This window comes from Alternaria viburni (genome assembly GCF_023758015.1).
Source record: "Alternaria viburni strain BMP 2772 chromosome Unknown scaffold_10, whole genome shotgun sequence".
Taxonomy (NCBI): Eukaryota; Fungi; Ascomycota; class Dothideomycetes; order Pleosporales; family Pleosporaceae; genus Alternaria; species Alternaria viburni.
Genome location: NW_026055779.1, coordinates 1,059,274 through 1,084,085, shown reverse-complemented (window position 1 = coordinate 1,084,085; position 24,812 = coordinate 1,059,274). Strand labels below are relative to the sequence as shown.

The 24,812-nt window shown below is 53.2% G+C and overlaps 8 protein-coding genes across 8 annotated transcripts; 3 read left to right on the top strand and 5 right to left on the bottom strand.

Annotated features, from left to right (window-relative positions):
- Window positions 1–29: 29 nt before the first annotated feature.
- J4E79_005635 (uncharacterized protein) lies at window positions 30–3,371 on the bottom strand (the record flags this gene model as incomplete). Its single annotated transcript, XM_049354513.1, has 3 exons — window positions 30–2,668; window positions 2,719–2,905; window positions 2,952–3,371. The coding sequence occupies 3 exons, from the start codon at window positions 3,369–3,371 to the stop codon at window positions 30–32; spliced, it is 3,246 nt and encodes a 1,081-aa protein (XP_049211378.1).
- A 4,659-nt stretch (window positions 3,372–8,030) lies between these two features.
- J4E79_005634 (uncharacterized protein) lies at window positions 8,031–9,769 on the top strand (the record flags this gene model as incomplete). The annotated part of the gene is made up of 2 exons (XM_049354512.1): window positions 8,031–8,348; window positions 8,405–9,769. The coding sequence occupies 2 exons, from the start codon at window positions 8,031–8,033 to the stop codon at window positions 9,767–9,769; spliced, it is 1,683 nt and encodes a 560-aa protein (XP_049211377.1).
- A 1,368-nt stretch (window positions 9,770–11,137) lies between these two features.
- On the bottom strand, window positions 11,138–12,952 carry J4E79_005633 (uncharacterized protein; the record flags this gene model as incomplete). The annotated part of the gene is made up of 4 exons (XM_049354511.1): window positions 11,138–11,863; window positions 11,913–12,260; window positions 12,316–12,702; window positions 12,758–12,952. The coding sequence occupies 4 exons, from the start codon at window positions 12,950–12,952 to the stop codon at window positions 11,138–11,140; spliced, it is 1,656 nt and encodes a 551-aa protein (XP_049211376.1).
- Window positions 12,953–14,057: 1,105 nt separating this feature from the next.
- Window positions 14,058–14,812, top strand: J4E79_005632 (uncharacterized protein; the record flags this gene model as incomplete). Its single annotated transcript, XM_049354510.1, has 3 exons — window positions 14,058–14,355; window positions 14,501–14,580; window positions 14,633–14,812. 3 exons carry the CDS (start codon window positions 14,058–14,060, stop codon window positions 14,810–14,812), a joined length of 558 nt encoding a protein of 185 aa, XP_049211375.1.
- A 1,297-nt stretch (window positions 14,813–16,109) lies between these two features.
- On the top strand, window positions 16,110–17,072 carry J4E79_005631 (uncharacterized protein; the record flags this gene model as incomplete). Its single annotated transcript, XM_049354509.1, has 1 exon — window positions 16,110–17,072. One exon carries the CDS (start codon window positions 16,110–16,112, stop codon window positions 17,070–17,072), a length of 963 nt encoding a protein of 320 aa, XP_049211374.1.
- A 261-nt stretch (window positions 17,073–17,333) lies between these two features.
- Window positions 17,334–18,785, bottom strand: J4E79_005630 (uncharacterized protein; the record flags this gene model as incomplete). Its single annotated transcript, XM_049354508.1, has 2 exons — window positions 17,334–18,449; window positions 18,519–18,785. 2 exons carry the CDS (start codon window positions 18,783–18,785, stop codon window positions 17,334–17,336), a joined length of 1,383 nt encoding a protein of 460 aa, XP_049211373.1.
- Window positions 18,786–19,078: 293 nt separating this feature from the next.
- On the bottom strand, window positions 19,079–22,478 carry J4E79_005629 (uncharacterized protein; the record flags this gene model as incomplete). The annotated part of the gene is made up of 3 exons (XM_049354507.1): window positions 19,079–19,864; window positions 19,920–21,901; window positions 22,265–22,478. 3 exons carry the CDS (start codon window positions 22,476–22,478, stop codon window positions 19,079–19,081), a joined length of 2,982 nt encoding a protein of 993 aa, XP_049211372.1.
- Window positions 22,479–22,745: 267 nt separating this feature from the next.
- On the bottom strand, window positions 22,746–23,876 carry J4E79_005628 (uncharacterized protein; the record flags this gene model as incomplete). The annotated part of the gene is made up of 2 exons (XM_049354506.1): window positions 22,746–22,970; window positions 23,070–23,876. 2 exons carry the CDS (start codon window positions 23,874–23,876, stop codon window positions 22,746–22,748), a joined length of 1,032 nt encoding a protein of 343 aa, XP_049211371.1.
- Between the last annotated feature and the right edge of the window lie 936 nt (window positions 23,877–24,812).

The window sequence follows — 24,812 nt, the reverse complement described above, 5'->3', positions numbered from 1 at the left end:
CGAACCTCGATAATACGCTCCCATCTCGCTCAGCTCAATGTCCCCTGGCGACTCCTCTCCACGCCTGCCGGCGCCGTGCCAATTTTGCTCACGAGCTCCGCTTCATCGGCCCGATTCAATTTAGAGTCAAGCGCATCATCCAGACCAGTATTCCTCTTGCGCATCGGACTCGTCGCATCTGCCGCACTATCATCAACATCGAGTTCCTTTTCCTTGCGTCTGCTCGCACCCATGCTTGCTACACTTGCATCGTCGCCATCGGACTTCTTCTTGGTCTCGCCCTCACTGTTTTGCACTTCGATGGTGACATCGGTGTTGTCTCTGCTGAAGACGCGGAGACCGACGACGCACACAGCGTTCCAGGGGTCGCGCTCGAATTCATCTTCCTCTTCGACGTAGGGGTAGCGCGTGTTGTTGTAGCAGATATAGCGCTGGCGTTCAGAGAACATGCGTGGAATGTTGTCTTCATCGTCAGAGAGATCTGAGTCGAGCGAGCAGGGGCCATCGAGATCAGAATCCCACGAGTCGTCGGACATGTCGTCGGGCGAGTGCATTCCGTGCTGAGCGCGGTGGGAGTACTCGCTAGCACTTCGTCCGCGAGTGACCTGAATACCGGGTCGGATACCCGGGATGGGGGTGAGTGTAGCCCGGCGAACCCCAGTTGATGGTCGGTGCTCAGGACGCGGACTGTATGCCCTTTGACCGGGCGTTCCAGGGCGAAACTCATCAGTCAGCGGCGTGGGCATAGGCGTGGGCAGTGGCGTGGGAATAGGCGAATCCGTCATCTGGCCTTCGTTGTATCCGTCCCGACCTTGGTATGCGCCAGGAAAGTCTGTGTTGTAGCCGCCGCGACCCTGAAGCTCCCCAGGCATGTTTTGATTGTAACCTCCGCGACCCTGGAGTTCTCCTGGCATGTTCTGGTTGTACCCCCCTCTGCCTTGCAGCTCACCAGGCATATTCTGGTTGTACCCTCCTCTACCCTGGAGCTCTCCAGGCATATTTTGATTGTAGCCTCCGCGCCCTTGAAAGCCTTGACTATGGGTCGCAGGAGAAGGTTGGGGACTGTGGTGGTAACCACCACGTCCTTGAAGGATTGCAGCTTCAGAGATCGCAGAGCCAGTGCTGTCGCGGTTGTAGCCGCCACGACCCTGCAATGCTCCGGGAAGCGATGCATTGTAGCCATCACGACCTTTGTTGTATCCGCTCCGGCCGCCAAAACCGCCACCTGGACTAGCCGAGCGCTCACGGAGTGGGTCAAGGCTCGATGCACGATGGTGCCTGGAGACTGCTTGGTGAACAGGCTTAGCGTCTTCGTCGCCGGAAGTGCGGTTGTCTTCCTCGACATTTATTCCAAGACCAGACAGGCTTTCGAGCTTCCTCTCGACTTCTGCCATGTCGCCAGATCGATTGAGTTTGCGCGTCTCTTTCGCAGCTTTCTTCAGGTCACGCAGCTCAGCCTTTTGGCGTAATCTCTTACGGCGTTGATGAGCTTGCTTCATCTCGGCCTTCTTGTGCTCAACTCTCTCCTCTTTGTGACGTTTGGCCTTGTCTTCTTCTTGCTCCCTGAAGTGTCCTTTGGCATGCGCGAGATCGTAAGACAGCCCGATCGAGAGCAGTTTCTCGCGCCGTTTGGTACAGGTCATCCGAATGACTTCATCAGGTGTCGGATTGTCAGGAATTCTGGTCGCTTTGATCTTGAGCAGGACGGTGTAATTACCAGGCTCAAGATCCAGCTCGGTAGAGACAGAGCGCGTCATGTAGTACGTGCCGTTGCTGCGAACGATGTACTCTTCTTCGTCGTCTTTGTGGAGCCGGAACTGTAGGTTAAACTCATATTGACCTTCCAGACCTTGGTAGTAGCGATCATCAAGCTGGCTAAGCACGATGACTACGGGGCCGCCCTTCGCGAGATGTATCTTGAATTTGGTGTCGAGGTAGTCGACGCTCCACGGAACGTTGACACTTGTCCACTGCTGAGAAACCGTCCATTCCGGACCGAACAGTCGTGTACGGTCAAAATGCTGGTAGGTACGCAGAAGGTCCTTGTACGAGATCCAGAAGACACCGTCGTCCCCGAATTTGTGGTCTAGCTTCTTCATCCATTCTGGAGTCCATTCTTCTGAACCGTCGCTCCAGCGACCAGTCCACTCGGTGCGGCCCCAGGGGTTCCGAAGCTTCAGCAGGCGCTGGCCATCGATCTCGCGTGCTTCCATGACGGAGTATGCATGTTTCTCTTGGATACCTTTGCGAGCGCCGTAGATACCGCCCATCTGGCCACATCCGAAGAGAAACGTCTTATTGACATTCATGAGCTCTTCGTGCCAGAACTTGTCCTTATCCAAGATGTCGGTTGCAAAGATTTCAGACGTAACGCCTCCAGTCAGGTCCTCGATACCTTCGCCTACAAAGCCGCCATTAATGGCACTGTAGTCGCCGTGTGCTTTGGCAAAAGCCTTTTCCAGCAGTGGCAGCCATGTTTCATTGGCATCGCTGCATTGCGCGAAGTACAGGGCCCTGGAACCGGTTTGCATGACAGTCCGGTACTCATCTTCGGGGCTTTTCCGGTTCTGAAGTTCCAACCAGTGGGAGCGCTCAAGTTTTGCTTCGTCAAAGTCCTCCTTGATGAGATATAGCTTGTCGTCGATGACCTCGGATATCCATTCGCCATCTGAGATAAGTCAGCTTGTGAGCTACCCGACCATATAGTCATGTCTTTACCTCTGTGGAAGACAAATCCGTACACGCCGACCTGCTCATCGCGCGCAACGCACACCCGCTGTATCAATTCTTCCTTGTTCGAGATCGTCGCTAGTGCCGACATGAACCAGCAGTCACCGTCGTTGCCCTGTCGTACATCGTTCGCGGTGGCGCCTTCGATGAAAAATCGTGGTTCATCGAAGATGTCCTGTGACGAGTTAGGCATGCGACGATAGTGTGGTGGTAATACATACCTCGACTCTCTTAACCGACAAAGGATGGAAGTCGGCGTTCTCTTCATTGAGCCCAGTCAAGCAGTCGGCGGGAGTGTCTGGAATAAGCTGCGACCGTTTGAAGTCGGCCTCTATATCGAAATGTGGATCTCGATACTTTTGGTTCAGTCGTCGGCATTCTTTGACGATCTTTGCGACCTTTCTGGTGCAGGCTTCCTTGGCCTCCTCGTAGGATGCAAGCGCATTGACCCCAGGTATGGAACCTCTCGGCGCATGTGCGGCGGCACGTTTCGCATACAGATTGTCGGGTAAGATTGTAAAGATCTTACCGGGGTGTTTGGTCGTAAATTTGTTCCAGAACTCGTCGATGTTCCTCTGAGGAGCTTGTTTTCTGACCGGCAAGCGTGGCCGTGGGGCAGGAGCAGGCGTCTCTTGAACCATGCTGGGCGCCCTAGAATGTGGAGTGGTGATGTTGATGAAGTCGTTGTGAGTACCATTCGATGCCATTGTCAATTCTGTGCCGCGGCCCAAATGCTCAGGGGCTGGCTATGCTTCTTGGGGCGTACGGCGTCCATTGGGGGCTCAGTCGTTAATAAATGATTTGGGATGACGATGGAATTCTCAGCCCCCAACGAAGCTTCATACAGCTGCCATGTATGGTGTGGTATTTCGAGAGCCTGTAAGAAAAGAAGTGGGTCAGTCAGACACGAGGCGTTGCTCGGCGCTGCCGCAGGGCCCCCGCTCGCCATGCCGCTGCGAATCAGCTTGCCGCGGAGCTTCCGAACCCATGCTCGCGGCCGTCATCAAGCGGAGAGGCAGATACAACGGCGATCGGCTGCAGCTGCACTGGCTTGCGTCTTCAGCTGCAGACAGGGACTGACGACGAGTTAGAGTGTTGGGTTGGGACGCGACGCAGTAGGGAGGCTCTCGTTCTCTGGAAACGGCTCAGACGGCCAATGCGCGCAACTAGATTAGCCTGGGGGCGGCCGGCTAGCCTATTCAAGCTGACTACGGGTGGAAGCCTGACCGACTTCTTGTCTTGTCATATTACCAGTAAACGGTCATCTGGTGATGGTTTGGAGGTGAGCAACTTCTTCGCCGAATCTGCCTGCATATGGTGGTGGTGCTACGACGCCTCTCACATCTTGGTACCATCACCGTGCGGCGTTAGCGATGGTCTGATCAAGCGTTTCTTTGCAGACTGACAGGAGTAGCACCCAAGACATGTGAAACGTTCCATCTGCGTGTTCAGCTCATGGGATGATAATTTTGGAGCTGTATACCTACACCTATGGGTCGTTCTGCATCCCGGTTCAGTCTACAGGAAGGGCAATGGACACGGGCGCAACACCAGCGAGGTTCGAGAACAGATTGATGCCGTACTAGGATCCACGCGAGGATGGAATCTGGCTAGAATGATTTCAGTGGGTGTTTGTGTATCTCTGCGCGCCCGAGGTGTGTGCCGACTCTCCATTGATAGGCAACTTTCCCCCGCGAGCGTGGGACATGCATCAGGTATCTCGGTTCCGAGCCGCCGGGCATGTCTCATTGCGTCCATGGTGCTGGAAACGACGCTGACTAACGCGCGCACAGTGCCTGCATAGGTGCTGTAACGATCAGCAAGGCTCACAATGAGTCGACAGGAGTAGCGGTAATGGCTGCGCGCTCGTCGAGCCGATGTCTCGATAGGGGAAAACGGCAGACGTAGCTCCCGGATGAAACAGTATCACCAACAATTGTCAGGTTTCCATGTCAGCCCTAGCACACAGCCCTACGAGCGATGCTGCGAGCGTCCTGCGATTTTGCAGGGATGCGATCTCACCGTAATTTCGACGCGCACAGCCAATCGCGTCGCGAAGCCACACCTGGTGTATGGACAACGATAAATTCCCTTGCGTCGGACACAAGGGCGACCGTCCAATCGCGAGTACGCTACTTGAGAGAACCAACCTCTTTCAATAAATCTATCGTGACGTCCGGGGATGCACAACTACGTAGGCTGACACTTTTTCCAGTAAACCATAAGGAGATACAAACTGCTGGCCAACTCGGGCCTTGACGCGACACTTGACGCTGTGACAATGCGAGGTCAGCTCGGGGTATGCAACACAGCTGGCGGATTGAGCGGTAAACACATCCCCTGAGTGTTGAGAACGTGTCGACCCCCGAAGGTTTAGCGAAGAACCCGATACCGATTTGGAATGTGAAGTAGCGTCAGGCTGAGTGCAAGGCTGAAGTGTTGAGATGTGGTGTGAGGCTTGGAACGTGTGCCGAACTCGGGATCCCAGCGCTAGCCGAAAGCACGGACGAAGGCTTTAGCTCGATGCCGTCATCATTCCTTTGCTTGAGGCGCGTTCAGCCATCCCAACCTCTTTACTCTGACAACATCACAAGTAGACGACATGGAACAGTATCGCCCAGTATCATGTCGGGTGGCCCAGACCCAAGCCTGCATTCCGCAGTACTCGACTCCGACTTCCGCTGCAATTTGTCCGCCACCCTTCAGATACCAGCGAGAGGTCGTTCAAACCCCTCTTCAGCCATTCACGAGCATCTACGGCAGTATCGACGATATTGCTTAGGAGGCCTCAATTGACTAGAAACGTCGAGAAATCGGGGTTCGATGTATCATGCGATGTCCACCAAGTCGTCCAGACCCGAAAAACAACGCCTTATCGCTGCTTGAATACAGATCACAGATACCCACCTCGCTTCTCGGTTGCCCAACTATCAATATTTCGCCGTATGTAGTCATAATCATTGAACACGCTGATGCTATCCAGATTCACATCGCCTACCATCAGCTTGCTCCTCTTACGGCTGTGATGGTGTGGTCTCGAGCTCATCCTATCACATGATTGGCTTCCCGCTGAATCTGAGCTTCCAATCGAAGATCCAGATGCTATGGAAGCAGTCTCTGACCCGAACCCGCCGTCAGAGTCTAGCTCCAGTACTGGCCATGGCTCGTATCTTCGGTAGTTTTCCAACCACCGAGTGATCTTTCCGCGGTCGACATTGGCTATCAACTTTTCAACGTCTTGCGCGATCAAGTACTCCTGAACCTTCTCATCGCATTTCAGATCGTAATCATTTTCCGCATACGGGTCGATTCCAGCTCCCCAGGCCTCCACCCTTGCGTTTGCCAATGCTTCTTCCGCTTCCTGAATCGTCTTTATACGTTCGCGTGTGCGCTGAAGAAACTGCGGGCCATATTCGTCCTTCAGTTCCTCCAAGTCGCGGCCAGGGTTGTCGTGGCAGTAGTAGGCCAGTAAAGGCCCGTGATTCCCTCGGGCCTCGTCGTACTGCTGTCTCGCATACTGGAGCCTCGCTTCGAAACCGGCAAGATATTCCATCCATTCATTCCTGAATACGGCCGCTTCATTTTGCGTTGATCCTCCGGTGTAGTTCAATTCACGAGAAGAGCTTTCGGTATTGGTATCTTCACCGTTATACACGTCATCGTCCCCGTAATATCGTGAGCGAATTCTGTGGTGGTACCTATAGTCATTTGCTCCCCAGTGCCTCTCTCCGTCATCTTGTACAACTCCAGCTTCTTCCAAGATGATTTGGTTGTAATGATCAAGATCCCACAAGCTAGTCCACCAGAAGTATTCTGCGTCTTTGAGTCTGCTTTTCAGCCGCCGTTCCCGGGTCTTGATAGCTCGATAGCGGAGTTGTGCGCGTCGGACATTTTTTCTCGCGTCTATCAGATGTGCTCGCTCCTGGAAATGTGGAAGATATGCAAAACCCAATTCTTTCTTTAGCTCCCTGAGATCTGTTATCGCACGTTGGTAGTCTTTCCAAGCGGGTTGCGCGTCTTTGCTCGTGATATCCAGCTCCGCATCAATCCGCTTCTTCGTTTTACGATACCCACGACCTTCAACAACCGCGTTCCGTATCGCTTCAAGCAGTCGACGGGCGAGTACGAGGCACAGAACGTTCTTCTTTCCGTCAAAAGTCCGAGCCAAAACGGAGACTCCAGACGTGAAAATGTGAGTATTTGGCGCGGTTTGACAGACGTGCCATTCATCGTATCCTGGACCGAGATCTGCGCAATCCTTGCAGGACGATAAGCCGCAATAAGCGGCGTGGTCATTGCCTGGATAGCAACGCTGGCAGCCCTCCAATTCGCACTGGCAAAAAAGATTACCATCTCCATCTCTAAGAACAGACCATAACCCACTCGCTCCCACACTGCTGTCATCTGACGGCTCCGATCGGATACCTTTATCGAACAAGACAAGCGCGTTTTGTTGCGGCAAGTCTTCGTTCTCGCCTGCTAGCAGAGGATGTGGGTCATCATCTACTATATGAGGTTTGCCTGACTTTTGCAAAGGCTCCGCGCGGTGTGAAGGTGGATCCGTTTCGTCCCGAAAATCGTGCTTGTCGTCTCGGTCAAGTCGAGCTTGCTTCTCGTCGCCTTGCATTCGCTTGGTAAGATGGCTGCTCCTCTTTTGTGCAGGTCCCCGTCTCTTCAAAAAGTAGGTGATGCTCTTCCGTATGATGGGACGAGACATTCTGGGCGTGTGGTCTACCATGGGTGCAGACTACTAAACAACTTTCGACCGTTTGTTAATGAAACCCAAGGCAAGAGGTGAGCAGGCTGTGGAAGTGACTGGATCAAAGCCACAAGGGCGTTTGATAGACAAAGCCTTTCATGTTTGACGCCTCAAAGACACGATAATCCAGGTTCTCGACATTGTGTCATCATCGATTAGTCAGTCGGGACATGTCTCTCCATCATAATCTAAACAAATTTATGCATATTCCAGTAGGTGACGAGAACGGGATTGTATTGAAGCGTTGGACGAGCGCAACATAGCAGAGCAAGGGGAGGGTTGAGCTTTCACTCCCTACCTATGCCAAGATAAGGACCACGTCCGAGCACGCACGTTCAATTCTACACGGATCGCCAGCCTAATGAAAGTAAGAAACCATGGCCTGTTCACTCGCCATACGACCTGTGACGGATCTTCGCCGGGCATTTACACCCTTGCATGGTTCTCAACCAAGACCCAGCAACCGCCACGCCAGCCCGCCCCCTCCAAGCTGATCACCTAATCTGGAACCTCGGGTTGGGGAGAATTCCATAAACCAAACATGGCGAGGAGAGAGGATCAACGAAGTATGATAGGTTCTACACTGCTTAATAGCTGCATTTCTGACGACAAACAGGGCCAGGTCAACGTGACAACCGAAGATATCGTACCAATGATGACCGTCGGCGGCGGCAGGACTTGGGTCAGGGTCGCGGTCATATTAGAGGAGATCCTGACCTCTGGACCCCCACGTATGATCGACGGCACAATCGACAGCGATCCCCTTCCCCGAACCGTAGGCAACGTGACCATACTCGGTCTGTATCTCCGGTACCACGCGGTCGGAGTTTTAGGCGCGAACAAGATCAGCGGCGCCCGAGTCCGGAGTATCGAGGTCGTCGAGACCCTACCCCGATCGCAAATCAGAGGAGACAGACTGATCAGCGGAACTCTCCGGATGCCGCGCAGTTTGATCTCTCCGTCGAGCTCGATACTGCATACACACGTGGTACCCATCGATACGAGCGGGATTCACGCGAGCGCGCATCAACTTACCCGCTGAATGGTGCTTCTTCACGGGTCCAAGATGCGGCATCTGAGACGCCCCCAGCAGGTGTTAATGAGTTCAACAATCGCGTGGTGAACACGGATGAGAACCACACACTCCAACTAGCTCACGACCGTGCTAGATATCATCCACCGCCGTCTTTGCGCAACAATGACCCACCGAATTTCGACGACATCGAGGAAGTAATCGCTGCCAGCAAATTCGTTCTTTTCAAAAAGCCTGACTGTAATAAACCAGTAGTAGGTTTCAACGTCGTTTACGAGGGCGAAGACGAAAAGACAGATCTCATTGACTCCAACTCTGTACAAGTCGGTGACATCTGGGAAATTCATGAGATGGGCCCAACCGGCAACCGAGACGCGTTCTTAGGCGACGGCAAGACCACGCCTTCATCGGGAGGTCTCCACAGCTCAAAGACCACCAGGGTCGTGGTTACTGGCGGGACTGGCGAGAGGCGGACTGGATTCAGAATCACCAGCTGTAACAACACGCTCCAAGAAAAGATTAAGAAATCGGGCGAGGTGTCGAGATATTTCTTGATCCATGTGGAAGGTCGACCACCGCCTTCAAACACAGCCGGACTTCCGACTCTTCGCGTCTCTTCCAGCGCATACTGGATGGCATTCTCTGCAATGGATACCGAGAATATCGTCACCTTCCGGCCGGATAATATCATGCGCCTCATAGGAAGGGCTCACATCGCTGATGTGCAGAGGGCTGTGCAGCAGAGGAGTCAGCAAGACATTATAGGAGTGTCAACTTTGGCTCAAACATTCCAAGCGACGAATCCGTACGGGCTGTTTCCTCCCTCTAGCTCATTGTCAAATTCGGCAGTCGCCAATCCTACACCACCGGGTGTGCAGCCAGCACAGCCCCTGACGGCTCACCCGAGCTTCAATCCGCCCACTGGCCCGCGCGCAGAGTTTAGACGGTCTGATCGGTTACGGACTCAACCACCGCCAGATTATCGTGATACAGGACGTCGGCAGGGTGCGACGGGGCCAGCATCACAGCCCGCTCCACAGACCATCACGCATCCACCTCCAGCTCGTCCGACTCTTCCATCCGGGGACCAAGCAGTCCAGGATCTTCGAGGCGCTACGAATGGCCGTAGCCCTGCGCAGCGGTCCACGGAAACCGGTCAGCCTCGTACAAACGGCACAGACACCAAGCGCAAGAGAGACGATTCGGAAGACGGGCCTCGCAAGAATCGCCGGCGCGGCTCCATTTAATGTTTCGTCCACACGGTCATCTGCATCTTTTCCACGCCTCCTGCCTATACCCTGGGGTAGTATCGATTGAGGTACCTTCGCACCGGGTTAGCGTTTTAACGCGCGCTTTGGCGTTCTCCGGTCATGTCTCCATTCTTTCCTTGGTTCATGTTGTTTCAGATTCGATTGCCTCATTCTACCCCCTTCCTGTCACCATTCATCGATAGATAATGGTTCTTTTAAGAGCATTTGTTCACTATGTTCCCATCGATGAAATAATGTCGCATCTTGTCGAAGATGTCTTAGTTGATAATTCTCTCAATCCAATTTTGAGTTCTCACTTTGCGCCCCTCATTGCTCATCAAAGCATAGAGACAAAGAATTAAACAAAGCTGTGTCCAATTCTGTTCAGCTTCCAGATCGTACCCTTGCACAAGATTCCGTCAACCTCTCCGCCGCGTGTATCCAGCCCTCCATCATCTTCCCATCATCGTCGCCCTGGAGTCTCCACAACGCCCCCTCTCCGATAGCAACAATGAACTCATTCATCTCACACAACCATTGCGGGCTCTCCTTCAGCCAAGTGATTATCCAGCTCGCCAAAAGTGCGAGTACATTGTATCCCAGTGACGCAAGTCCTGATATGACCCACTCATACCGCTGCAACACGAAAGCGCGTAGCTCGTAAAACGCGGCCGTGGTGAAGGAGGCGACCTCCGGGAAGTGCGCACAGACAAGGGTGCATATGATATCGAGAGTGATGCGCGAGAAAATGTGTGCGTTGACGAGCAGGTTGACGAAGAGCTTGAATGTAGGCTCGTGGAGTAGGATGGCGATGAGGAGTGCGAAGAGGATGATCTTACGGAACGTAAAGGCCATACTCGCGAGTCCAGCGTTGACGCAGCTATCGGTAAAACGACGGCTTGTCGAGACTGCGGGTGTTGATGATGCCGCTTGGAGGAGACGCTAGTCCTGATCTGGTTACGCGCCTTGGCAGGTAGGCTGAAGGGAAGGTAGAAGAGTCAACACTTGGAGGTTCCACGAGCTGCAGATCGCTAAGAGAACGACTACAAATGCTCAGCACGGACCTGGAATCCAGCTGTACCCGTCAGAGTTTCCGTCGATCTAGCGTGAATGTGACGGTCATGTGACAGGTTGTACTTTCACCGCATCGCACACAAATCGTCAGTTCGAAGATGGATAAGATCGCATACGCTTTGAACGCGAAGCAACGACAAGGTAAAGTTCTGAGTGCTCAGATATCCTTTTGTTACAGTTCTTCCACCCACACTTCACCCGTAGAGGCAGCTACCGCTTGGTTTCCCCGTCCGTCGTCTGCGCAGTGCAAGACAACTAAGAGCCACTACCACGCGTCAATAACGGCTCGTTTTAGAGCTCATGATCAATTGCAACTGGTACGTACGGAGTATTCGGGTTCGGCGCGCCTTTGACAAGCTTGAAGCCACCCGGTTGCAGGTATTGGAAGACCTGTTTCGGATCGTACTTCTTGGATATCTTCATCAGCCGTTGCTTGTTCTTCGCTCCGTAGCTGCCGATGGGGTCTTGGTATTCGGATGCGTAGTTCAGATACACAAAGTCGTTGTCCAGGTTCCTCCGCTTCGCTTCCGCTTTCACAAGTTTGATGATGTTGGCAATCACACTGTGAAACTTGGGCTCGTCTTCTTTGTTGTTCCAGGCAGCGTTGAAGTTGAGCACGAAGTATGGGCCGTTTGCTGGATCGATGCCTAGAGCATTTCCACCGTTCTTTTGCATGGCCTTGGTCGCGCTTTCGGTGATAGGCTGGATAGCCATGATGAGCAGGATCTTCTCGACGTCTGCGACGGTGGCTTCTTGCGTATAGAACGTATCGACGATGAACTTGAGCAGTTCCCTGTCCATCCTCAGACTAATGCCCCACCAGGTCTGGAAAGCACCAGGAGCAGGAGCACCCTGATTGAGGAGATCGGCCATGCCGGACATTGGGCGAAGGCCAGTCGTGTCATCGATGGCAGTGATGTTACCCCAACTCGAGAAGACAGGCGCGTTCGCAATAGGCTTGGCGTAGTGGAGGTTGGCGAAAGCGACCTTGCCGATCCCGGGCGCGCTGGCGAAAGTCTGGACACATCAGCTTTCCGCACATGAGCAGTGAACTCAGCACACTTACCACAATCTGGGCGGCATCTTCATCCTTGGCAGAACCGGAGACTGTGAACTGATGAATCGCATCAAGCACAGCGGGGTATGCATCTTCGAGGTACACCCGCTGGCCTCCCCACATCTGGCCAAGAGGGAAGGCATCAAGCTTGAAGCTTGTAACGATTCCGAAGTTGTTGCCGCCTCCTCTCAGTGCCCAGTATAGATCGGGATAAGTAGTCGCGCTGACGTTGATCGCGATACCGGAAGCTGTGACTAATTCGAAACTCGCCACATTATCACAAGCCCAACCGCGCTTGCTCGCGAAGTGAGATATGCCGCCTCCGAGAATGAGGCCGGGCACGCCAACGGGGGCCATCTAGTTCTATGATCAGTGGCAGAACCATAAAATTGGCGCAGATGCGTAGACTTACACGTCCTCCTGCGACACTCAGACCGTCTTTCTCGACAGCATTGTAGACGTCTATCCATCGAAGTCCAGGACCGATGTCGACCGTCTGCTTGTCTGAAGCAACAACAGCCTGCTTGAAGTTTTCAAGCGATACCGTGATTCCATCTTCGATACTAGATGCGCCGGCCCACGCTGCATGGCCACCGCCTTTTACGGCGAAGGGGCATTGGTATAGTCTAGCCGCAAGCACCAATGTTGAGACCTCAGTTGTCTTCGTGGGCTTGAAAACACAAGAGGGTCGTACTAGACCTTGTTGAGCAGACCAGTATCCTCCGGTGAAGTTGCTATATGTGGTTGCTCCTTCAGCCAAGACCTTGTCGGTGCCGAAGAGTATCGTCAACGCAGTACACTAGAGTCTGTCAGCTTGCGCAACCCTTACTTCGTCATATTGTGACAAGGCTTACAGCATGTGAGCATTGCGCATCTGAGGCACGGGCATTGAGTGCATTCGCAGGTTCTGGCAGAGCAGAGACGTCAACGCCGAGGTTTTCGAGAGCCGCAGTAATGTTGAAGTCTTGCGGCTCAAAAGCAGCGCCGCTGGCTTGTGCTCCCACACCGGCTGCAAGAGCTGCAATGGAAACAAGACATATGACCTTCATCGCTGCTGATAGCTGCAACCAATTCTGCGAGGTAGGTCACTTGGCAGCGCGTTCGTGAGCGATAACCTGCGCGTTTGGGTCCCAAGGGCGCGTCGAGGTCTGGGGGGCCGGGGCCCTCTCACTTGGGGGCCTCTTTGACAGCATACCAGTGCGCCGCATCCTTCTGCACCTCGCTTGGCTGTAAGCATCTAATTTGAGATACGTGTCCGATGATTGGCGCAATGCTAAGCCTCCTGCAAGAAGACGGTTGGATCCTGCGGGATTGTGGCGATGTTGTGAGCGAAGCCTTGCCGTATCCTGCACGGAATGAGCACCTGGGGGAGGCTATCGGCTATTCCCAATCTGGCCTAGTGTAGTTTTGGGAAAGTCGCGTCGCGCAATCCCTCGCCGCTATGAAGTTTACACGAACAAGCAGCCTACCTAGGTATAGCACTTTCAAGGCCACAACGACATTGATTCCGAAAAGGAGATGAATCAAAACCGGCCTGCGATGCGCTCTGATAGCAGAAGGATGCTCGGAACGGGGATGGCTGTGCCGGCCGAGCGGCGGAGGCGGGACGACCCTGGAAATGAGAACCTTACTCTCGGTAACATCGCCCCCACCAGACTGTGAACGAGACTGCAGGTACCTCCAGGCTCCGCTGGACGACATCTTCAAACGCCTGGAAAAGAGATGTTTAAAGTGGTGCGCTATCGAATGCCACCGACGAGGTAACCATGGGCTCTACCACTTATGCTAGACTGGTCGCACGATGGCAGTGCACGTTGTGTCTGCGCAACTGGGTTGTGCAATACTGGTCTTCGTGAGATATGCAGTAATACAGACCCACGTCGCAAAGTACCCTGTACGGCAGATCAGTCCTATCAAGGTAGACAGGCGCTTACAAGAATACTCATCGTGTGGCTCCGCTTCGCAAGCGGTCAGATATTGAATACTTGATCTGATGTATACATACCTTCCTGTTGGTGCTATTGATCCAGACTTTCCGCTACTTCATTGATCGCTCCACACCTGAGCACCCAAATACCTGGCGACATCAGTACTGGAACGCTCACCGCGTCGGATGTTCGACAACACACTTCCGATATACCCAGACCCGACACCATGACTTCCCAACAACTTGCAGATGTCACTTGGGACAAGAATGCACCTCCCGCAACGATGAGCAGACGCGAACTAGAAGGCATCAACACCGCCATGCTGACTCTGACGTCTTTGATCTTCGTCGCGCGCATTGCCATTCGATTATTCAAGCGGAGAACATTCGAGCTGCAAGACTTCTTTTGCTGTCTGTCTTATGTTTTCTATGTCGCAATGCTCGTCATGTTCTTCAAAGAGAACGACCCGCTTTATCGAGCCGAGCGTGTTCAGAGAGGCGAGGCGCCGTTGCATCCAGGGCTTCGTGCGTACAATCATCTTTCCATACGCAGACAAAACGGCATGCTGACTGTCTTAAGTTCGTGATGCAGGAATGGTCTATCGATGGCTGACAGCTGGCCAGTTGTTGTACTATTCGTCTCTGACAGCAGTAAAGCTATCACTGTTAGCCCTATACCGGCTTCTGTTGAACAAAGCCTCGCCAAAGTATAACATCATGTGGTGGACGATCTTGGCCTTTTGTGTTTCGGTAAGTAAGACGCATGACCATCGTTTAGCGCTCATTACTAACACTCGAACAGTCTTATGTGGGAAGTGCTATGACAACCATCTTCGTCTGCGACGACCAAAAGGCGAAGTACAACTACGGTATGTGCGCGAAACCGAATGAGCAGAAACGCGCACAGTTCAGCCTATGGTTCGCGTACGCAGTAGATGTAGCTGGTGATCTCGCAGGTCCGTATGCCAATTTTATCGACTAAGGAATTGTACTGACCAGTGCAGTAATGTTCCTTCCGTTTCGCATGACGTGGAACCTTCGGCTACCTAGGGCCCAAAAGCTCGGCATCTTCATCCTGTTCGGGAGCGGCTGGATTTGCATCGTATGTACTCAACGAAACATTTCCCGCCTTCCAATAAATATACTTACACTACTGTTGGTAGGTCTTCGCCACGCTTCGTGTGGTTCAAGTCAGCGTCAAAGACGGTCTGCCAAAGATACCAGACCCAAAGTGGTTGCAAATGTGGACCGTCATTGAGACTTCGATGGCAGTCATTATTGGCTGCGCTCCAGCCTTCAATGCTCTTCGTCGTCGTTCGGAACACCACAACGTTGAGATAACGTCAGTTCGTCTTGATATGGAGACCGCAGGCGGCGGCCACATGATGCGGGCGGAGCCCTATAAGCGAGTTCTGCGAACGAACGAGCAGGGGAGTGAAGAAGCACTGCATCCACGCAGCACGCCTGGACTGGCGTTTTAGGTTGAAACTTTCCCCCAATCATCACTGGTAGCATGTCACATAAAAGGAGACTATCAAGAACGCGTATTTTACAAGTGGCCCTCGTCATGTCTATCGGGCTATGAGCCAAAACTTTCGCACACTTTCCCAGGCCTGGATCCAGAAAAATCGCAATTTGCGTATTTGCTTCCTGGAAGTGAAACTGAGAGTCTTTCTGCTGCTGCGGTGACGTCAGTCAAAAGCGCGCAGTCACCATAAACATCCTTCGCGATCTTTGATCTCTCAGTCAGATACCATTGTTCCGGACTTCTTGAGTCTCTTGGTCTTGTCTTATCCTACGTTCACTTTTTCTGAATCAGGACGACAACACCCAGTGTTGACGGCGCCGCGGCGTCATCGACGAGTGTAAACAACAACGCGTACACTGCGCGTCCTCTTTCACCTCCGCGCTTCCCATGAAAACTCTTCCAGTCACCACTCGCCATCGCGCAATTTTGCAAGCTTGGCTCTACGTCGCATCTTGTCTCTCATTCAGACTTCCCTGGCTCTTCTTCGCAACCATCCAAACCATACAACACAACACCGCTCCGACCATATCAACACAACCCACAGGAGGTAAACAACCCAGAAGTCTACATCGAGTCAACAGTTCTCTAACTCACGTTTCGGCGTGAAGGTAGACTGCAGGGTATTCGATTTTCACATTGGATTTGGTGCTTTCGCGTGTCAACTCACACAGCAAGCAAGATGCCTACCTTGCGCAAAGGGATCAGAGGCGCTTCCGAAATTCGCGCCTCCGTTCATACCCCAACCCAGACAATGAAACTCGAGCTACAGGCACAGCCTTCCGTCATGTCCTTCACCACACAGAAGCGCAAACGCTGCGCGGAGGAGCAGACCAACCCAACCCTCACAGCACCAGCCAAGAAGCTCAAAATATCAACAAAATGCGCCCCAGTCACCACCGAAAAGCCTAAAAGCACCAGTCGCAACACACCCATCTCAAAGTCCACGCTCATCCCCCGCGGCCCCCGCAAAAAAGCCACCCTCGGCGTCAAAGACGAATCCCTCCTCCTCATGCTCTGCGACAGCAACATAACCCCGCGCAAAACAACCGAACTCCACTTCCGCAAGATCCCGCACTCCCTCATCGACTGGCACAACCCCCACCACATCTCCCAGATAAACGCCTGGCGCAACCAGATCTACGGGCGCGCCGGCCTAAAAGCCCGCTCGGTGAGCCTCTGGTACGAAGCCGAGGAACTGTGGTTCGAACTCTACTTCCAGCTCTCCATTGTGGAAGCAAGGAAGCGCGGGATCATGCTTCCGGGGAGCAGGCAGGTGAGGGACGCGTTTAATAAGACGTTTGTGGGGAGGGTGATCAAGGGGAGGAATGGAGAGCAATTACCGCCGAGGGTGGAGCGAGAGGGGAACGCGTTTGCGTCGAAGTTTAATCGTATGTTTCCGGCGTTGAGGGCGAGGTTGAATGGGTGTGTTTTGGGGATGTCGGGGGATGTGTTCGTGCCGGAGATTACGTTTGGGATGGTGGAGAGGTATAAGGTGATGAAGGGGAAATTGGTGGAGAGGGGGATTGAGGCTGAGTCGGATTATGCGGATGGGCTGGAGGAGTGGCGGTGGTTTCTGTCGCACCTGCCGGATGTCGAGATGGAGGCTGTTGTCAAGGAGGAGGCGGAGGCCAGAGAGATGGAAGCGAAAGAGTATGATGCTGTTGCTGCTTTGGTCAGCCTCGCCAACTCGCCGGTTGAGTCTAGGTGTGACTAGAGTGCGCATTGCATACACACTGTTGGAACTGCGCACCTTAATCGTTGCTAGGGTTGCGAATTCTTCTGGCTCAACATCTTTTCGTAGAGTGGAAAACAACCTCACGATGTGACTGAACAGAATAGGCACAAAGCGAATTGGAAAGACGGAACAATTGTTGATGTCTAGAGGTCGCCAGATTTGGCACTTACTACGTTCGCCACCCCAAACATGTCCACGTTGCCTATCTATTGCACCGCAGTGACTCCAGATGTAGCACCTCTAGTCATCAACAAGTTCCACGATGTCGCCGAACTCTTGGAACAACCACGGCTCTAGGCCCTTGAAAGCTTCGGGTACCGGCTTCTCCTCGACCAGTGAGACAACGGTCGGCTCATCGCCGAACATGTTCAACATGCCTGCCACCTCGTCGTCGACATACGCGTCTTGTTGGTCGCCGGCTTCATGCAGCTCGCGTGGCGTAGCCGTCCGTTGTTGCAGATCTTGCGACGTGAATACCTTTGCGGGTATGGTGTTTGCAATCTTAGCTTCGGCACTGTCTTCGCTGTCAAAGAAAGGCGATCGAGAGGTCCTGATTTTTGCTTTGCGATGATGATCGGGATGACTGAACTCCGGCTTTTGCGGAACGTGATCTTCGGAATTGATCAAACTAGAGTCCATCGGCTTGTCACCTTCTCCGTAACCCATGTAGTCATCGTCGATGACGTTTTCGAAGGGCTGCATGGTATTAGTGTCGCTTTCACGGATCTCCTGACGATTTTGAGAATCTGCAAGCCCAATGAAAGCCTCTCGAAGGACGGAGTCGTCATCGTCAAAGGCGTCAGATTCGTGAGAGGCTACAGGAGCTGCAGGCTCATAGTCCATGTAATCTTCCAGCTCTTGTGTGCCACCGATTGAGTCTTGTTGCGCAGGCTGATGCTGAGGATGATCGAAGTCGACTGATGGCTCGTCAAATCGAAAATCACCGTAATCGCTTGATGTTGGATGCCGCTCAGGAGCGGAGCCGCCCATAAAGTCAAGACTATGCTCACCACCTTGGGAGTAACAATAGGCTGGCTTCGTGTACTTGACAGAATGAAGGGAAGAGGGAAGCTCTTTGCCCTGGATCGTCTTATGCAGCTGATGCAGGCCGCGATAGTCTCTGGGTCCGTTGGTGCCATAGTCAGCTCTCTGCTTCTTTTCTTGCTGCGTGAGATCGAGCTCGTCAATCGGCGCAGAGACCTTCCTCTTAGATGCTGTGAGCTGAAGCTTGGTTTGCTTCTCTTTGCCTTTTGGCGGCGGTGGTCTCTGTGTCAGCTCAGGCCGATCTTCGCACGATGGAACGCGTTTGGCGACAGCTTTCTTCTTTGATGGTTTATCCATACCAGTCTTGCAACACTGGTGCTTGCATGCACTTCGATCTTTGCATGGATGATTGCAGGCCCACTTTCCATTAGCTAGCTGTACTGGCTCTGGATCGTCTTGTTCAGCAGTAGTATCAATCGGTCGTTTGCTCTTTCCGTCATCCTTCTTCTTGGTCACTTTGTTCTTCGCAGTATTCTTCCGTGTGATGGAATCGATAGGGTCGGCGTAGTTCTCGATGTGATCAAAGTCAAGATCACGGAAGGAAGCGTTGACAAGAGCATCATCATCCACATCACCATCTCCATAGTCATCGCTGGTGGCGGACACCTTTCTGCTCGGCCTTGCAGTATCCGTGCGTCGCTTTGACATGTTCGACTGATGTGATGTTGGCCGCTCTGTTTCCAAGCGCTTTGGGGTTGGAAACATAGAGGCAGCGACCTGGGGCTTCACGGCGGCGGCACGCATACTGCCAGCTTGTTAAAGTCAGTCTTAGCTCTCATAAACGAGCCGAAATACATGCCTATGCCATCACACATGACGTAGCAGTTGATTGACTGGTCGGGGTTTGTCAAGAGCGCTGGGAATGTGAGGCTTTGGCCAGACCCAAGCTTTGGGCCACTGCGACAAAGATTAGTACAGCGCGATACCGAGATCGTAATGGCCTACCTGATGCGAGCAAAATGCACCTTGCGGCCATCGGAAGTGTCCACCAAAAGGCACACGTATATGAATTTGTTGTTGAAGCGTTGGGGCGGCTGCTCGTTGATAAAGCCAATGTCTGCCTTGATCTGGATCTTGACCCCATCGTGGGTTTTGATAGCCTGAAAAGCCATTAGAACATGCACTGCAAAGAAAGATCGCAGACTTGCTGTCGAAGGCTGGGCTTGTAGTGAGACGCGAAGCTTTGGGAACGATCGGACTTTCTCCAGCACGTCGAGGCCAAATGGGGGATTCCGACTAACGAGTGCCTCGATCCGATAGGGCTCGCAACCTTCAAGATCCTCCATGGACTTCAGCCCAGCGTTGACGAGCTTCCTGACAGCGACGTTGCCGATACTTCCAATTTGCTTCATTTGGAGAGGGCTATCGTCCCAAATCCTGGCGCCTAAACTTCTCTCGAGCATGAGAGCACTGTGGATACTGATGGAGTCACCTAAGGCAATCTGACAGTCGATGATACATCGAATCAGACTGCCAATATTCTTGAAGATGATCTGTGTCTCTGTCGTATATTGAGAACGATGCTTGCCGGCCTCGCCTTCCCAGGAGATATCGGCAGACCCAAGAACGGATTGTACGATGAGAGACACCTTCTGCGATGGTAGATCAAGGTTGACAGGGATAGCCCAGCGGATCGAAGCGGACTTGTTGAGCAGCTTGTAGAACGCCTTTTCGCCTTGACGAAAGCGTATTGTAGAGTACTCAACAGCTTGAGCGATGGCGGAGAGCTGTGTATGAATGTCAGCAAGGTCCTCCAAGTAGCGCCAAGGCTGTGTAGCTTACAATCTCCGAGGGAGTTGACCGCAGCCCGAGTTCCATGAAGATTTTCATAGTCTCGAAATGTACGTAGTACCGTGCCATAGCATGGCCAAACTCGGTGCATCGAAAGTACTCTTGCCCCGACACAAGATTAGTCTCGCGCAAAAGTGTAATGTCGCGGAAGCATATGTCGTCAACTTGCTCCTCGATGCTTTGACCACTTCGAGCGCCGTCCAGTTTGTAGTAACTAGGGTTCTGCTGTAGTCGGACGTAAAGGAATGTACCCCTTAGCCATTTCCTGGCAGACTCTAGGTCGCTAATGGTCCCAAGTCCTATCTCGGCGTTCATGTGATCTACCAAGTTGAGATGGAGTTTGCTTTCTATGAGATCCTGGCCTGTGACCAACATTTCGTACCGTCGGACTTTGGCTTGCCTGGTCATAATCACTGCTACAGCTGAGTCATCGTACTGAGGCCGTCCCGCGCGACCCAGCATCTGCATCATCTCCAGGTCCGAGTACTCTTGCATTCCTTCCGCACCCCAGGCCATGGTATTCTTGATGATGACGAGATGACAGGGTAGGTTGACTCCGACCGCGAGCGTGGATGTGCAGCAGATAACACTGATCTCGCCAGCGATGAAACCTTTTTCGATCTTGGTTCGATCATCGAGATCAAGTCCGGCATGATGAAAGGCTACACCGGAAGACACGGTATCTCGAAGCTCCTTGTTCAGCAGCAGGGGTGGCTTAGACGGAGGCTTCCACATGCGATCTCGGTCTGATGCCGAGACCCACCAGTTTGCTATCAGCTTCGCCGTACTCACTGTGGAGTTTCGGGTTGCGCAAAAGACCATGAGAGGCTTACGCTGGGAGTGAGAAGCGATAACCTCAGGGATCTTGGCATCAAGCACCTTTTCAAAGCCGAACTCGTTGCTGGAGTTGTATGCAAAGCCTCGAACGTGCTTGCGCAGCTTGACTGGGCGAAATTCTTCACCAAACTTCTCATTGGCGGCTGGGATATCTGGTTCCGACGAGTTCTTTCCCAACCATGCCGCAATGTCATGGAAGTTGGGCACTGTCGCTGATAAAGCCACAAAGCGCACATCCGTGCCGATAGATTTCATCCGCGACACGACCGTCTCAAGCGTGGCACCACGGTCTTCCTTGAGTATATGCACCTCATCGATAAGAAAGACGCGGATGAGTCTCATCAGTTTCTCGTGGTCTTTCCACTTCCTAGTCATGCTGTCCCACTTCTCGGGTGTTGTTATGATGATGTTGGCGCTCTGTACGTTGCGTAGATCCCCAAGGTCGCTGTCACCGGTCAGCTCGGCGCATTTGAGACCCAGCTTGTTGAACTTGGCTTCCCAGTCACGTTGGCGTTCTGCGCACAAAGCCTTTGTCGGTGCTTGATAGACCACCTTATACTGACCTGTCGCGTTGGTGGCAACAGCTCGACAGACAGCGAGCTCGAGAATGACGGTCTTCCCACTGCCAGTAGGGGATGCAAGTACGAAATTGTCATCGGTCCTGAAGACTCGGTCGAAACACTTGGACTGTACGGCGTTGAAGGTCGGGTAAGGAAACACCGTTCGAAGACGATCTGGTAGGGTAGTGACAGGGACCAGGCGGATACCTTGGCACATGGGAGCAGCGCTAGGCACATCTTCTGGGTACGTCTGCGGCTCTGGGGGAGCTTGTCGATGATGCGGAGGATTGAGGTCGCCTCTGTGCTGTGCGGCGGATACGCGTTGCTGGCTAGCATGTGGTCGAAGACTGGGCAGTGCAGCCTTTCCATGGGAGCGCTCATGTTGTTGTCGGTACTCTTCAGCATCAACATGGCCGTCGCCTTCGAACGGTGGGGCCTGTGAGCCGTGTTGAGGTCCGAAATCAGTGACTTGCTCGGCACGTCGCTGACTTGCCCTGAGTGCTGGACTAGAAGACGGGCCGAGAGGCATGTCGGAACTGGACTCTTGAAGCGGAGCGGCATTGTATGCAAAGCGACCTGGACGGCGATCAGCATGGCCACAGCCACCCATGGCAGACAGAGGTGCTTTCGACTCACTCATTTGACCTCGCATGGCCTGCTCAGGACGCGCATGGTAGTCTGCTTCTCAGTCAGCAGGAGCCTCTCTGCAGTCCAGGCTAAAGTACCTTCTTCATAATACATATCCTGGTCACGAATCTGGTAAGACGGCTGCGATTGAGTAGGCGCCGCATTACTAAAGAACGTGGAAGGGCCTGGTGCAAGTGACAACCTCTTTGTGCCTTGTGCAGCTTGCCGCTGAAAGTCAGCATATGGTTGTCGAAGCACTCTGTCATCTGCAAGTATGAGCGAAGAACTTGCGGAAGCGAGAGGACCACATACCGAATGAATCGAGTTGCTGACCTCGGTCGTACATGCTATCGTCCTCAACCACGTCATACTGGGGGCCGTCATATTGAGTGGCGCGATAGCGATCCCGAGGTGCGACTGGTCTTCCAGGCTGCTTGAACTGAGGCCGAAGCATGTCGTACTGCGACATGCGACGGGGAGCGCCGAACTGCTCGTAGCCATCATGTGGATAGCGGTCGTCGTCCATGACTGCTACATGTGGCTTGATCAGAGGCTCTTTGACAGTAGAGGCGTGGCGGGAAAAGCTCAGAATCTAAAGTGGGGCGTTAAGTGAGAGTTGCGATGAGAGGGAAGTGACGATGGAGGAAGTCGCGGCCTGACGTGCCACATCTGGATTTGGCGGAGTCACTCGACGGCAAACTTCGATCAAGGAAGGTAGTGAGCGCGTGGATCTCTGTGAGTTATGCATGCAGATCATCGGCGTCTCGATCAATGGTCCCTAAATTACTAAAGCTCAAGCATCTCGCTTATGGGAATGCCGTTCTATAGAGGGCGACTCCGGTGCTGCTTTTGGAGCAGCCTCATACACTGATGACCTCCGCGGCTTGTTGGTATCGATTGTGCGATCCACCGTAGTCTTCTCGAAGTCGGCAATCCTGACTGGCAGCGATTGCGAGCCCCGCTCAGGCTTGGTGTAAAGATAGGTCGCGAACAGTACGACGCATGTGCCTAGGAAGAACTGCCGATGGTCAGCATCATGAGCCTCACTATGGCACTAGAGACTTACTGATCGCGTCACCCTGAAGTCAAAGAAGTAAACGCTTGCAATGCAACTAACCAAGATGGAGATCGATGTCGCAAAGTTCTTGGCGATATTATCGGCATAATTAATGACGAGCGCGACCACAATGCCACCAGCTGCTTGAAGACCGATAGCCGTCCACACCACCCAGTTGTAGCCGACGAAGAATCCAGTCTTCGCTATGATCTCCCCATCTTTCCATATCACGCCCAGGAACAACGACGGAAAGAGCGACCAGAAACAGAGCTGGCAGTTGCGGACCCAGAGCGGCGTCTGCTTGGCGCTCGTTGAGTCCTTCAAGATCTTCTCAAAGGTAACCCCGGCTAGGCCTGAAAGCGCGCAGGAGATCAGGACAGCCATGAGCCCAACCCGGTAATTCATGTGGGGTATCTGGGCTGCGCGATCCGCGTGTATGCCCTCGTATGACCCAGACCGTTTCCCTAGCCGCCCTGCGACATTCTCGCCAAGGTCGTGCAGCTGCTCCAGCGTCTTGGTCCACGGCTTTGCACCAGATGCTTGTGGTGGTGAAGGCGCAGTCGCTTGCGGTACTTGTATGACGGATACACCGATGATGAGAAGCAACAGCGAGAGCCACTTGCGCGCCGAAAGTGTTCTGCCCAGCATCAACACACTGAAGATAGCCGTCGTCAGGATCTTGAGCTGGTATGTGACCTGAAACGTCGCGGCGTCCAGGTTACTGACAGCGATGTATTGCAGAGAGTTCTGTATCGTGTATAGCACGGCGGGTATTGCAAGCTTCCAGCTCTCGTTCGTAAAGATCGCGGTCGTCAGGGTACGGAAGAGTGTGGGGATCGTCGTATTCGAAGGAAGGTTGCCTGACATCTCGTGTAATGCCTAGGACGGTCGTGAGCCTAAAAGCACTTCATCCCTCTCAACCCGAGTGCCGTACCATAGTCAAGCTTATAGCAAGCTTGATGACCTCATTCAAGAAGACGCTTGTGCTTGCGTGGTATCGTTGCTCTCCAGTCAGAGGCATTATCCTGGAGTAATGCATAACCTGGGGACGCGTCAGCCACTGTCACTCCCCGCTTGCTTCTCCACAATATCCGCATGTTCTGTGTGCTGTTCGATCGCGTTCGGTAGTGGTTCGCGGTGGAGGGCCATCGTACCAGAATGAGGGCAGAGTTTTGAAATATAAGCTGTGCATGGATGAGCTTCTGCGTATACAATGAGTGCGACGAAGATTGACTTACTGTCATGAGAGAAACATGCTTCATGGGCACCCCACCCAGAGTTCCTGAAGCCGACCTGACAACCATGGTGGGCTTCGCTTTCATAGATGTGCTGGAATGATGGGGGGTTCGCTACATGCGCATGGCGAAGATTATTTCCGGTAGCGATAGACAGTACGTAAGATTACAGTGAATGTAAGGTCAAACCGGTGCAGGGCAAACGAGACGTGGAGACTGGGTCCATCTTGAGTGCTGTCAGCTGGAGATGGGGCGCGGCTTCCGCTGCTCGAGCATCCGGCGCGATGAGCAGGGATACTTAGCGCTGCCGATCAAGCTTGGCATTCAGGCCAATTTCCGATGACGCGCATCTCGACGCGTCACGGACATTCTCACCCTCACGACCACCACGACACTCAGTTACTTGCCATTTATAAGTGACATGCCATTCAAGTACCATGCTAATTGAGCCAAGAAGTACGGCTGTTGCATTGGTGGCGTAAGCGTCGCAAGGTATCTTAGGTATTGACCGATGCAGGATCTGCTCACACATGAGCTCTCCTTATCATTCACTCACAGCATAGAGTGT